This window comes from Neolamprologus multifasciatus, chromosome 20, assembly GCF_963576455.1.
Source record: "Neolamprologus multifasciatus chromosome 20, fNeoMul1.2, whole genome shotgun sequence".
Classification (NCBI taxonomy): domain Eukaryota; kingdom Metazoa; phylum Chordata; class Actinopteri; order Cichliformes; family Cichlidae; genus Neolamprologus; species Neolamprologus multifasciatus.
In genome coordinates, this window is record NC_140458.1 from 16175297 (window position 1) to 16189940 (window position 14644).

A 14644-nucleotide genomic window follows, 5' to 3' on the forward strand; every position below is an offset into this window, starting at 1 on the left:
TCTAATCGTTTATTAAACAGGTTTTCTAGGATTTTGGAGAATTGTGGTAGTAAAGAAACAGGCCTGTAATTTGTGAAGTGGCGTCTATCCCCAGTTTTATACAGCGGCACAACTTTAGCTATTTTCATTTTGTTTGGCACTTTTCCCGTCTGAAATGATAAGTTGCAAATATATGTTAGAGGTCCTACAATTCCTTCAATGACCTTCTTGACGATTTTCATGTCAATATCATTACAATCAGTTGATGTTTTATATTTACACATGTGTACAATGTCAATTATTTCTTTTTCCTCCACTGATGTGAGGAACATTGAGTTAGGGTTCCTATCAATCAGGTTTTCACTACAGTCTACTGATGGCAGTGACTCAGGAATTTGTTCTGCCAGTTTTGGTCCAATATTTACAAAATAATGATTAAAGCTGTTGACCTTATCAGCAGTATTTTCCATAATATTGCCATTGTCGATAAAGTATTGAGAATAACTTTGTTGTCCAGAATTATTTTTAATGATACCATTTAAAACATCCCATATTCCCTTCATATTATGTTTGTTGTTGTTCAATATTTTACTATAATACTCCTTTCTACATACACGTATAATATTGGTCAACTTATTTTTGTATTTTTTATATTTATTTTCAGCATCTTTTGTTCGTTGTTTTAGGAATTCCCTATAGAGTGTATTTTTCTTTTTACATGCATTTTGTAAACCCTTAGTGATCCATGGTCTATCTGAATATTTGTGCTTTCTGTTGTATTTTATTGTAGGACAGTTTTTATCGTACAATTCCATGAATATTCTTAAAAATATGCCATATGCAATATCAATATCAGTTTCTTTGTACACATTGTCCCAGTCCTGAGTTAATAGATCATTCTTAAGTGCATTCATAGTTTCTTCTGTCCTTACACGTCTGTATCTCAGTTGTTCTTTATGCTGATTTTTCTTATAATTAGTGTCATAAACTGCAAAAACTGGTAGGTGATCACTGATGTCATTAATTAATATTCCGCTCACAATGTTGTTTTCCATATTGTTAGTGAAAATATTGTGAAGTAAGGTGGCACAATGTGGTGTAATTCTGCTAGGCCTGGTTATTTTAGGATGTAAACTCAAACTGTACATAGTGTTTAGGAATTCGTCGGTCATTTTATGCTTTATCGGATTCAACAGGTCAATATTAAAATCACCACAGATAAACATAACTTTTTGATTTGTTTTAGAGAACATTTCCTCTATGAAGTCATTAAATACTTGAATACTAGAGCCAGGTGTTCTATATATACAGCTAATTATTACATTTTTCTCTTTTTCCTTATAAATTTCAATTGTTATACATTCTAATAAATTATCAATTACAGTTGTCATGCTTTCTACCACCTTGTAATTTATGTTTTTATCCACATACACAGCTACTCCCCCTCCACTCTTGTTCCTTCTATTTACAAAATTCACCTCATATCCCTCCAGTCCAAAGTCCAGTCCTTTCTCCGCATTGATCCATGTTTCAGAAATGGCAATAATTCCAAATGGATTTGTCAACTCATTTAGATATTCCTTTATATTGTTGAAGTTGGCATACAGACTTCTGCTATTAAAATGGATTATTGATAATTTATTTTCCGTGTTGATGGTGTGCTTAAACTGTTCATCAGTGAAGTAGCAGCAGTTACTGCTGATGTTGTAGAAGAAGTTATTTTCCGGGTCTATATCCTTTTCTAAGTCTAGAACATTATGGTCTGTGTATCGAAATGTTTTCAGTTCCAGATTATCATAAAGAGAATTCCAATGAGTTATGTTGATATTGTTGTCGGATGCAGATGAAGTTCTTTTGGACTGTGCCATGTGTTGTATTGTGTGTCACGTCACATGTGTATTCATACCTCCAGAGTAAGTTGAACCTCAGTATTTGTCCAGCTCCTCCATATTTCTGATGACCAACACTTTGGCTTGTTCCGGTGTTCCATTGAGTTTAATGAATACTTTGCAGTTGGTGGTCCATGTATTTTGAATTTTTCCCTGTTTCTTCAAGTAACGTGCTTTCCTGGCAATGTCCGCATTTCTTTTTATCAGATGTTCATTCATGAAGACATCGGATCCTTTCAGTTTCTTTCCTTGTTTTAACAGTGCTGTTTTGTGTTTTCTGTTTGCAAATCTCACAATGATGGCTGGTTTGTCACTGTCATTTTTTCGGGGTAGAGGGTGGCAAGCCTCAATGTTGGTATAATCCACTTCCACACCTTTGGACCGTAGAAAGGTAACCACTTGATGCTCCGTGGAGTTGACATCTTCCACTCCTGGCCCTCCTACATTGTCGGCGGCGACCGCCCGGGCGTATGACCGGGGTTTGATGCGAAGCCCCGTGATGATGACATCGTTCATCCGGGTGTACTGCTCCAAATCCGCCACTCTGTTCTCCAGGTACGCCAGCCGCCGATCCTTCTCGGCGTTCTGGATGCGGAGAGCCTTAACTTCCTCGACCAGGTCAAGGATGGCTTTCTGCTGCAGTTTGACAGTAGAAATCTCCTCTGTCATAAACTCCAGCGACTTCTTAACATCGTCACCTTCCTCGGCTGACAGAACTTTTTTCGGGCCCATGCTTGTAGCGTTACCGTGACGACCGGCTAGCTAGTTGATGCTAGCGTCCTTCCTCTCTCTCACCGCTACGGCTCAAAAACATCAACTTCTGAGTTTTCGAGAGGTCGCAAATGACGAGCCACCACTTCTGGACGGTTTCCCACACACGCTCTCAAAGTTTAGTATCCGCGGAGAGCTGCTGTTTTCAGGAGATATGTTAAGTTTGTCAACGTTTCTGCTCAGAGAACCCGTTGCTGACAGCTCGGTGTGTCACCAATATGATGCTGAATATGATGTAACACTATAGATCAACTTACCTCAGAATATATAAAGCATATAAACAATTACAGCAATATGATGCAACAAACACAGCAGTACTAATCCAAAATACTCAAAGCTTCATAAAACTAAAACAAACATTTATTTTTAGCTCCATTCTGCTGCTGATACATACTTTAAGTTTCTGAATATTAAACTTGTTGCTGCCTTTCATAGTGTGTAACTTGAAGGCCCTGAGTACTTTCTCCCACACTGAAAACACTGGGATGATAACATTATTTGAACATTACCTAATAAGACTGATTCAGGACAGACAATTAAGTTATTTTAAACTTTTCTAGCAGTCCTTCACAAACAGGGAACAGTCCGTCTATTCTCTCCATCTGTCAGCTGCTGCTGGCTCTTCCTCCTCCTCTTCCTCACACACTGCTGAGTTTGTCCTGGTGGACCATCAGGGGTGCAAAGCCTCACAGATGATGTGCAGCAGTGGGTCCCTCAGTGTGTCCTCACTCTGGACACTTGCAGTTGTCACACATGGAAATCAAATGTGTGATAAGCTGCAGGATTCAAACACAAGTGTAACTTATAAATACATGTTCATACTTTTATTACACAATCAGAGAGAAAGAAAAAGAGAGAGTGCAGGACAGACAGACAGGTGACAGTCTCAGGTGTATACACTGCTACAAAACAGCACAAGAGAAGGAGGATTTAGTTTTTGTGTTATTACGAAACAAGAAGAGTTCCCAGATGGTACAGTGGACACATGTGTGACTCCTGTGATTAAAGCATCTTTCTTTCAGCTTAACGAGTGAACCGTCAGCTCGTTCAAACACACGTTAAAGTCCGTTTGGCTCGACACCACCGAACAGAGGCAGCAATATAACATAGCTAACATTAACAGTGCAGTGGATCCTGCTTGTGCCGTGATTTTCAGGACTGCAAACCGAGCAGCATCACTGACTTTCAGCTTGTTGTGTTTGTGGATATATGACTGACTTTAATTATCCACAAAATCATCACATTCTCTGTCAGATTAAGGTCGACTATTGTATTATTATATTTTAAAGGCTTTAAAAGCAAGTAAAAGCTGAAAGTACAAACATCGATAATGGCAAATAACTCTGCTGACATGTGGCCAACAGTAATGTTTTAATGTTCCTCATTATTAAACATTTACACATAAATAAGTGACATAATATTCAGTACTTACTTTTCACAGTTTACTCTTCGGCCGCTCCGCTTCTGCCGTCTGCGGCAGAATTAGCCACACCAACTGCTGCGCTATGAATTGTGGGATATATGGGACCACAAAGTCTACACTGCCACAGCCTTAAAATTCAGGGAAATGAAGGACGCATTTGAGGGCCGCATTTCGAGCAGCCTTTGAGTTGGGACAGCCTTCGGCGCGCCACTGTGACGTAATCGGCCTTAAAATGCAGCCTTTAAGGCTGCAGACCCTGAATTGGGATACAGCCTCTGTCCTTCTTAAAGGTTCTCCATACTCCACACAGCAATGCTGGAGCTTTGTCAGAGTGACCATTGGGTTATTGGTCACCTCCATGACAGATGAAGCTCTTCAGCATCCACACTGTTTATGTGTTAAAAGAGAAATGATTTCATTTGTTGAGAAAATGAAGAGGCACATGAGAGTACATGGTCCCGCAATAAATTCTCCAGCTTTTGTGAAGTTGTTGGGCAAATATATGAGAAATGAATTGCTGGGAGACTGGTGACCTTATGGTATGAAATTGTGGGTCTTTCTGTGTGGAGTTTGCATGTTCTCCTGTGATTGCGTGGAAACTCTAAATTGTCCATAGGTATGAATGTGAGTGCAACTGGTTGTCTGTGTGTTAGCTGACACCCTGGTGACAGCTGGGATAGACTCCAGTTGATTTTATTTTATTGTTTATTTATTTGTATACAGTTTTTTATTTTATTTTTCCTTTTCTGTGGTTTTTCTTTCTATTTGTTTTTATGTATTTAATCTTCTGTACAACACATTGTAGATTTTTTTTTAACTTTCAGTACTGTACAGCACTTTGGTCCATTGTGGTTGTTTTGTGATTCAGAGGCTGCCTTTAAAAGCCGATTACGTCACAGCCAGGCGACAAAGGCTGCTCCAAATGTGACCCACAAATGCCTCCTCCTTTTACCTGGATTTGCAGGATGGTTCGGGTGTATCCTTCATGGCCCACCCTATCCCAGGATTCGTAGCAGTGGATAAATTTTGATTTAAGCTTGTTCTGCAGCTACAAGAGATAGGCACCTTGCAGTCGACGAAATCCTCTATATGCCAGAGTTTTCTAGAGTCAAATGTGAGGCCACCTGTCCGACAGCTAAAGCTTCTCCTAAATTAGGCCATGCAACAGGATAATGACCCCAAGCACAGCAGCAAATCTACAGCATGGAAGTCCAGACCTCAACCTGACTGAAATGCTGTGTATAAAGGAATGCTTGCAAATGTCAATGAATTGAAGTTGTAGTGGCAATTCCTTTTGTTTGACAAACCAAACATCCCACAATTAAAAGTCCACAAGCCACTGCTGCACTGAGATAATATTTTGTATGCAGGCAAAAGAAGTCCACTGTCCAAACTTTAAAGTTGCGTTTTTATGGTTTATTTTATCCAGTTTGGCAAGCAATAACAAGATCCATTTTTTGTTACTTCCTGCTGCTTCTCCTGCTCTGCTAAAAAACCATAGGCCCACCCCAGTGCATGCTGGTCCTATACCAGTCTCTTTATTTATAGAAACAAAATGGCCCTACAGCTTTTACTGACTAATTTAACAAGGCAACATCAAACAAACAAAACATTGAAACAAATATTAACCTACAAATAAACTTCTAAATAAACCCTAAAATATAAGTAAACTAACAACAAACTTTAACTAATTTCAAAAATAAGAAAAAATAAGAACAAATAGCTCCAACAGAAGTTATTGCTGCTGACTGAAGGTTCTGTAAACTACTCAGTCATAGAATGATTACGATATTGAACTAAAACAAATGCCTGAATCCTAAATTATGGATATCCTATTGTGGTGATCTGAAATGTAACACTAAATGTGATTAAAACACTAAAACTCTGGACTCCGGGGCTGAACGACCGCGGGGATCACAAGCCCGAGGAAAACACAAAATACACATGACTCCGTGAGAAAGACAATTCATTCTTGAATGAAGACGTTGATCAGACACATTTAAAATGTAGCCAATTGTGTTTATTATTAAATTATTAAGGAAATAGAAAAGGGGGGGAAATAGAAAAGGGGGAGAATAGAAAAGGGGGGGAATAGAAAAGGGGGGGGAAGAAGAGGGTAAAGGAAAGGGACAGAAAAAGGGAGAAAGGGAGAACCCCAGGTGTTAGGAGTTAAAGGGAAATAGGGGAGGGAGAGGTGTCAGGAGAGAAAGGGAGAGGTGAGGAGAGGACAGGAGAGGAGAGGAGAAAATTACGATGCAACGGTGGAGGAGGAAGACGGAGTCACATCAGCAGAAGAAAAAGTAGAAAAAGTAGAAAAAGCAGGAGTGCTCTTTCTCCAGAAGAAGCGGAAGCGTTTTTTCTTCTTTTCCATGATCTTTTCCACGAGCACTTTTTTCTCTAGGATGAGCGTTCTTAACTCATCAATTGTTTGTGTATTTTCCTTCTCAAGTTTCCTGCATGTTGTCTCCACTTCTTCTAATTTGGCTTCTTTTTCTTCGAGCCTTTCTTTCAGTTCTTTACATTTGGCCTCCTGCATAAGCTTTGCCTCGTGCATCTCTGTATAACTCTGTTGTAATTTGTTGTGTGTGTCTTGTAGCTGCTGACCTCTCTCGAGTTCTTGAAGTGTACACTGCAGGTCTTTGTTTGTTTTCTCTAGTTGCTGCTTTAACATCTGCACCTCAGTGTTTTTGCACTTCAAGTTGTTGGAAAGTTTCTCCAGTTCTGTGTTTTTTCTCAGCATGTCACTGAGCTTACTCTGCATCTCTGAGCATTGTTTTTGCACTTTTTTCTTTTCCCCCTCCAGCTCAGTTGTTTTGGAGTTCAGTTTGTTATAACGGTCTTGCAGCTGTTGGTTTTTCCTCTCAAAGTCCTGGAGAATTTGTTTTTCTTCTTTCTGCTTTATTTCCCGTTGTTCTTTGTCTTGAAGCAGCTCTTGATATTTGTGCAGCGTTTCATCAAGCTTTACCTGCTGCGCTCCGTATTTTTCCTGCATGCCTCTCTGGTTTATGTCCAGTTTTTCTTTCTCTTCAAGGATTTCTTTATTTTTTTGCAGAGCTTCATCAAGCATTACTTGCAAACCTTGGTTTTGTTTCTTGATGTTCTGAAGCTCGCAATCCAGATCTTTCTGTTTCGTGTCATGCTGTTCTTTGTCTTGTAGGAAATCCTTATTTCTTTGCACTGTTTTATCAAGCTTTATTTTCAGCGCGGTGTATTTTTCCTCCACGCCTTCAAGCTTGGAGTCCATTTCTTTCTGTTTAATTTCTAGTTGCTTTTTTTCTTGAAGCAACTCTTTATTTTTGTTCAGTGTTTTATCAAGCTTTGCCTGAAGTCCTTTGTACTTTTCCTCCATGCCTTGCATTTTGCGCTGCTTTATGTCCATTTGTTCTTTTTCTTGGAGGAGATTTTGAATTTTTTGCAGAGCTTCATCAAGCTTTATTTGCAAGGCTTCCTTGTGTTTCTCGCTGTCCTGAAGCTTGCAATCCGTATCTTCCTTTTTCATGGTCTGTTGCGCTTTCTTTTGAAGAAACTCAACCCTTCCTTTCAGCACTTTTTGATTTATCTCAGTGCCTTGGAGTTTTATGACCAGTTGTTTCTTCTCTTGGAGGAGTTCTAGATTCTTTTGCATAGCTTCATCAAGCTTTACTTGCAGCTCCTGAATCTTTTTTTCCTTGTCTTTCTTGTTTTTCTTCTGTTGGAGGATTTCTTCTGTTGTTTTTTCTTGTACTTTATTAAGCTTTGCTTGGAGCTCAAAGTTCCTTCCCCGCATGTCTAGGAGTTCCATTTCTTTCTCCTTTTGAATATCTTCCTTTTCAAGAAGCTGGCTGAACAGTCTGTCTACTTCAGCGGTCCTTCTCTCATATTGCTCTGTCAGGAAGATAATCTCCGCTCGTTGTTTAAAAAAACTTTGCCAGACGTAACTGGTGTACTCTGGCTGGGGCGGGTGTCGCGTATTGTGATTGTTCATGAGATTTTCCTCATGCATTTCTTCCGAGCACATCTTCTGCAGTTGAGTGTTGTCTTCTCGATTGCAAAGAGGAGTGCTGGGCTTTACGTTTTCTCTTTTTTTCTGTTTTCTTGGAGACATGTTGGAATCTGTTAACAGTGACTCTGAAAAGGATCCAAAAAAAGGCTTCTCTGGCGAACGTTTGAATGCTGCAAACATAAATGCTGCGAATAACAGACTAAAAGTTGTTGCGTCTCACCCCTACTTAAGGGTTTTAGGATCAAAGGATCAAAGTGGTGGTAAGATTCTAAATGTGTGTGACATCACAATTCTGTAAGCCAATGAGGTTGTCACATGACATTTGTGAGAGGGAATTCTTTACTTGGACAAATTATCAATAAGCTTTCAATATCAGTAACAATGGTGACAGTATAATTGTTTATTGTGTTGATCAATAAACAATTATACTGTCAATTATATGTGTCCAGTATGTTGGCTGATTTTCTTTTACTTTTTGCATTTGAAAAATAAAAGCTGGGCTGATTTTAACACCATTACAAGAAGTGTTGTTAATTATTCTTTTTGAATCATAATCAGGTTACCACAAATTGTTTTTTAATTTAGTAGAACTTGAAATGTTTGTCAGTGGGTAAACAATTCATAATGCAAAGTCAGAAACATCAAGTTATTCTTAGTACTGCATGCTTGCAATACATAAGTTGTCCTAACAGTCATGTAGGGCATCCGTAGTTCAGGGGGTCGGGAAGCTCATCTTGTAACTGGAAGGTTGCTGGTTCGATCCCCAACTCTGTCTGTCTTGGTCATTGTGTCCTTGGGCAAGACTCTTCACCTACCGCCTACTGATGATGGCGCGATATAGCAGCCTCGCTTCTGTCAGTCTGTCCCAGGTCAGTTGTGGCAACAACTGTGGCTTGCCTCCACCAGTGGAATTGTAAATTGCGTTGGGCAGCTGTCTTTTTATTGTTTGAAAATGCATCTATTTTTATTTTATACTATTATAATATGAATATCATTACAACATGAACATGATTTTAATCACGTTTTCAAAGGAAAAGAAAAGAAAAGAGAGATTGCAGGTCATAACTTATTACCTGAAGATCACTTCACCTGACACTCGGTGGCCGTCTCGGGTCTCTCCTCCTCACCCACCTGCTCTCACCCACCTGCTCTGTGAGGAAGCTCCGCCATAGCTCACAGAAGAGCCAGAGAATTTTGTTTCTTAAGGTGTGAAAGTCTTTCAGGTGCCTTCTGTGAAACTCCAAGTTAACTGTTATGTGCCTTTTAATGAAGAGTGGCTTCCATCTAGACACTCTACTGTAGTGAAGTAGATTCTGGGATAGGATTTTACGTGATGTCCACAAATGCAGCACTACCATCCACACCTTCCCAGCTGATAATTAGCGGCCTTATAAGAAACAGCTGTGCTTCACTACCACACGGAGGCATTTGGCAGTCTTTTACCCATCTAAGGGGGCTGAGAGCATTAGGCAGCTAAGCACTAGTGATGGTGAGATGAAGCCTCATAATGAACTGAAGCTTTCCACCCAATTGGTCGACTCATGGTTCGAAGCATTGTGATGATTCATTTGCTCTACTGCGCCATCAAGTGGACAATTCAAGTGAAGTGGGCTCTGTGATTATAATGATGTGTAAACCTCTAAACTGAATAAATAAATTGTTTTCTTGGTTATTTATCCCGAATATTGTCTCAGTATGTGTGATACAAAAGAGAAAGTGGAAACTATCAGGACAGAGTTTTGGTATGATTGTGTAACTGTTAGCCTCAGACAGTCAGTCAATAGTATAATTCAGATCATAGATCAGTACATTTGCATATTTTTATAACTATAAAAAGAAAGCTGACAGTTTCGAGACTTTATCTAATGTGTAAGCATCACAGCAGATGCCTTAGATTAGAATCAGTGAGCTGTCGGCTTTCAGCCCCGACCGTGTCCGTGCTGTCTGGATAGAAAGGCGACATCTCATTGATTCTGATGCGTCAGCGCTTTGTGTTTACGTCTTTGTGCAGAATCGGTGTACCTGCTCTCATTTACTGTTTTAGCTGTTTGGTGGTGGTTGATATGTAGTAATATTTATATTAAAAATTGATTCAGGATTTTAATGAATCGATATCACGTTATCCAAGCTAGAATCGATTTTAATCGATAATCAAAACCTGCTAGTACCTGTGTAATCATGCTTATGTACATCTGCATAATGACACAAACTAGTATTTGGCGCTTCACTTTTTAATAAACTAAAAGACAGAAATCAGATTATAGGATCTGTAGTGTTGTTTATTTATATTATGGTGCTTATCATTTGTGATATTTATTACTGTGTGCATACTTTATTAGGAGAGATAAAATAAAAAATCTCTTCCTTCCTGGTTCCATCGAAGAAGAAATGCTCAAGTAACTATGTAACACGTACGTAATCCAATTCCACAACACAGTGTGATGGGAAATCAGCTGTGTTTTTCTGCCCATTTTATTTTGAATCTGGCGCGAACCGGTGAACCAGTCCCTGAATCAGTCACGTGGTACGGACTGCCCGCGAGGCCTCGAACGTCACTGCATACGTAATCAAAGCAAGCCTCGATACGCGCTTCACAGAAACGCCCCCGAGATTACCCTACACACGATTCGACGCTTCGACACACAGGACACATCACTACTAAGCACTGCAGAGCTCCTCAGGAAAGCACGGCCCTTTAGAGAGTGGATTGTGCCATGCTGCTGCTGTCTTGTCTTATGCTGTTTGTTTGTTATGTGATGCTTTTATAAAGAACAGTAACTTGGGGTGTATTTGTTTTATGTAGATCTCTTTTACTAATTTGTTTAACGTTTTATGCTTTGTTTTATTGCTTTAGTGGAGGTGCGGCCGCTTGTTGAGGGGCTAGGCACGTGAGGTGGCTATAGGTAGATTGCACCATTTAGAGTTCAGTGTGGCTGTATCCCAATTCAGGGTCTGCAGCCTTAAAGGCTGCATTTTAAGGCCGATTACGTCACACTGGCGTGCCGAAGGCTGTCCCAATTCAAAGGCTGCTTGAAATGTGGCCCTCAAATGCATCCTTCATTTCCCTGAATTTTAAGGCTGTGGCAGTGTAGACTTTGTGGTCCCATATATCCCACAATTCATAGCGCAGCAGTTGGTGTGGCTAATTCTGCCGCAGACGGCAGAAGCGGAGCGGCCGAAGAGTAAACTGTGAAAAGTAAGTACTGAATATTATGTCACTTATTTATGTGTAAATGTTTAATAATGAGGAACATTAAAACATTACTGTTGGCCACATGTCAGCAGAGTTATTTGCCATTATCGATGTTTGTACTTTCAGCTTTTACTTGCTTTTAAAGCCTTTAAAATATAATAATACAATAGTCGACCTTAATCTGACAGAGAATGTGATGATTTTGTGGATAATTAAAGTCAGTCATATATCCACAAACACAACAAGCTGAAAGTCAGTGATGCTGCTTGGTTTGCAGTCCTGAAAATCACGGCACAAGCAGGATTCACTGCACTGTTAATGTTAGCTATGTTATATTGCTGCCTCTGTTCGGTGGTGTCGAGCCAAACGGACTTTAACGTGTGTTTGAACGAGCTGACGGTTCACTCGTTAAGCTGAAAGAAAGATGCTTTAATCACAGGAGTCACACATGTGTCCACTGTACCATCTGGGAACTCTTCTTGTTAAGCACTCGTAATAACACAAACACTAAATCCTCCTGTTTGTAGCAGTGTATACACCTGAGACTGTCGCCTGTCTATCTGTCACTCTCTCTCTGTTTCTTTCTCTCTGATTGTGTAATAAAAGTATGAACATGTATTTATAAGTTACACTTGTGTTTGAATCCTGCAGCTTATCACACATTTGATTTCCATGTGTGACAACTGCAAGTGTCCAGAGTGAGGACAGACTGAGGGACCCACTGCTGCACATCATCTGTGAGGCTTTGCACCCCTGATGATCCACCAGGACAAACTCAGCAGTGTATGAGGAAGAGGAGGAGGAAGAGCCAGCAGCAGCTGACAGATGGAGAGAATAGACAGACTGTTCCCTCCCGAATACAAGGTCATGAATAACACACCCCTGGTAAATTCACAAAGACACAGAAAGTGGCAATTAAAAGGTTAAGTCAGCACGGCTCAAAAGCCCATGCAACCCGTTGCTGTCACCTTTCTGCTCCTGTAACAAAGAAACATACATATATACATCCACCCTTTTGTCTCTCTGGGTGGAGGTGCAATCTTGCATATTGGTGTCAAGTCAGTCAAGTTTTTGTCAGTCCAGTCAATCCCCGTGTTTATTGCTGATAGCAGAACCTCTTGTGTCGCAATAAGTTTCTACTGCCAGCAATGACGTCATTTCAAAGAGGAAAAAAAAGAATTTACACTGGATTACCTCGCTGAATCCTTTTTGCCAGGGACTTGTTTTCTGATTGTCCCAAATAAGTGGGTTTCTCCCGAGCCCATTTTAATTTTGGAGAAGCTCACTTGCGATTGATCAACATGTTGTGTAGCGCTTTCGATTCCGATCTTGCAGGCCTGCTTGAAAAAGAGAAAATTGCCAAACAAAAATCTCAGTGCACTGTTAAAAGTCAAAAAATATGAAGGCCTCTTTTTAGAAGTTGTCTAAGCATACTCTCTTAGAATGATAGATCAAAACAACTAATTGCCAGGTTCAAAGTGATACCAAAGGAAAATGCATCAGTAAATCCAAAACTTTCATCCACCAGTCACACACACCTCACACAACAGCAATATTCTATTAGAAAATGAGTTTTGTTTTCCCCATGTACCCAGATGTGTGTCATGATAAGACCTCCCTCACACATCAGAAACCAGAAACTCAATAATCTATTAGTCCCCACTCATCTGACCCTCCCGCAGCATTCTGTTCACCGCTGATTCAATCATCCTTCCCCAAAAATAACACTAGTTCACTAGTCTATGTATCACTGCTTAACCTACTAAGTGAACCGGACAAGATGACGGTAACAGAAATGCATGCTTAAGATGCTATTTGGTCTTCATGAGATTCATTGCATGTGTGTTTGTGTTAGTAGGATTAATGCATTTTTCTGTTTGTGTAATTTTTGTGTACCTCTCCTTTTTGCGGTGCTCCAGACACTTTTCAATTCTCCACGCAAGGCAGTCGTTTTTTCTTCCCAGTTTCCTAAACCCAAATTTCATTCCCACACTACAACAGCCTTCCTCCATGTTGTCCCCTTCTCCTTTGACTGTGGTCTCATCTCATCTCTGCCCCTTGCAGCAGTTCAGTGAGAGTCAGTTGTCTTTCAGCTTTGTCCTGTGTCTTTAACACTCTCATTTTGCCATTTTTGCGCCGAAAGTGGCAAATGTCCAACTCAGGCAGTCTTTTCAAAAGTCCATTCACACACAGTGAAGGTGCAGCTCGTTGGAAATGCACATCCATCCATCCAGTCATGATGATGCCATTTTTCTCCTTGCTGTCGCTGTCTTGCACAGCTGTTGCTGCTGGACCTTTTCTTCACTGCTCAGGATGCTGCTGTGAGCTCTCGAGATCCATCTCGTTGTTCTGAAACTGCATTTCTTGTCTTCAGGGAGAGATTCTTGGAGCTTGTGTTCTCAGGGTGACAAACACGTGGAAGTTAAGCTGTAAAACAATTCAGCCAAAACTTGGCTTGAGTGTTTCTAATGGTGTTAACCTATAATTTCTTCCGACTGCTGCACGTGGAAAATTGATCCGGGTCTGCTCTTCACCTGCAAGTGACACACTGAGACATTTTGATCATTAAACACAAAACCCTTGCCCTAATTTTATTGCTCATTTTCATCAACAATTCTGCTAATTTTGTGTGTGTCCACCCTAGGGGAGCTGGTGGCCTGCAGTACCACCTTCTCCCTCTAGTTGGAAACAACTGTTACACACATTTCTACACTCCTCTCTTTTTTTTTTTTTTCTTTGTTCCCCATTTCCAACATTTTGTAACCCCGTTTCTCACTGTTTTTACACACACATCAACGTTTCCCACACAACCATTCTCTGCAATCTTACACACTACACATTTACTCAATTCTTACCACAGTCACGTATTGAGTTTTGTCTCCGGCCGCCTGGTGGAACGTCTGCCGATCTACTGGATCTAGATCCCATTTTACTACACGAGGCGTCCCCCGTGAGGTCCTTGCCTTCTACGGACCAAGGAACGAACACCGCCACTCCGTGCACTATAGTACACAGAAATGGATCCCGACAGTGTACCCGAGTTGCTGTCCCTGTGACGTACTTGGACCGAACACAGGTCTGGGCCGGCTTCTCCCCAACAGCGCGCTCGAGCCACTGTCCTTGTGATGAGCCGTACCCAACACAAGCCTGGGGCCTCAAACCACCAGGTTTTTCCTCCCGGAGACTCGAACTCCGGGGTCGGCCAGCGTTCCCCCCCTCGGCCAGACAAAAACTCTCCATGACTGTATACAAGTTAGCTACAACTCACCAATCTGCAGAAGTCCCCTCAAAATCGATGATCTTGGTGGTGACTGAAACACACGGCTCCGTGACTCCTCCATTTCCTTCGCTTCAACAGCTGGTAGGACAAAGGTACCTTTTCCCTCAGGGGTGATCAGCCCGTCCAC

At 40.8% G+C, this 14644-nt stretch overlaps 1 protein-coding gene across 1 annotated transcript; it reads right to left on the bottom strand.

The window, feature by feature from the left end:
- Positions 1 to 612: 612 nt before the first annotated feature.
- Positions 613 to 2817, bottom strand: LOC146494697 (uncharacterized). The gene has a single exon (XM_085147193.1). It carries the CDS (start codon positions 2598 to 2600, stop codon positions 1905 to 1907), a length of 696 nt encoding a protein of 231 aa, XP_085003319.1. The 5' UTR covers positions 2601 to 2817; the 3' UTR covers positions 613 to 1904.
- Between the last annotated feature and the right edge of the window lie 11827 nt (positions 2818 to 14644).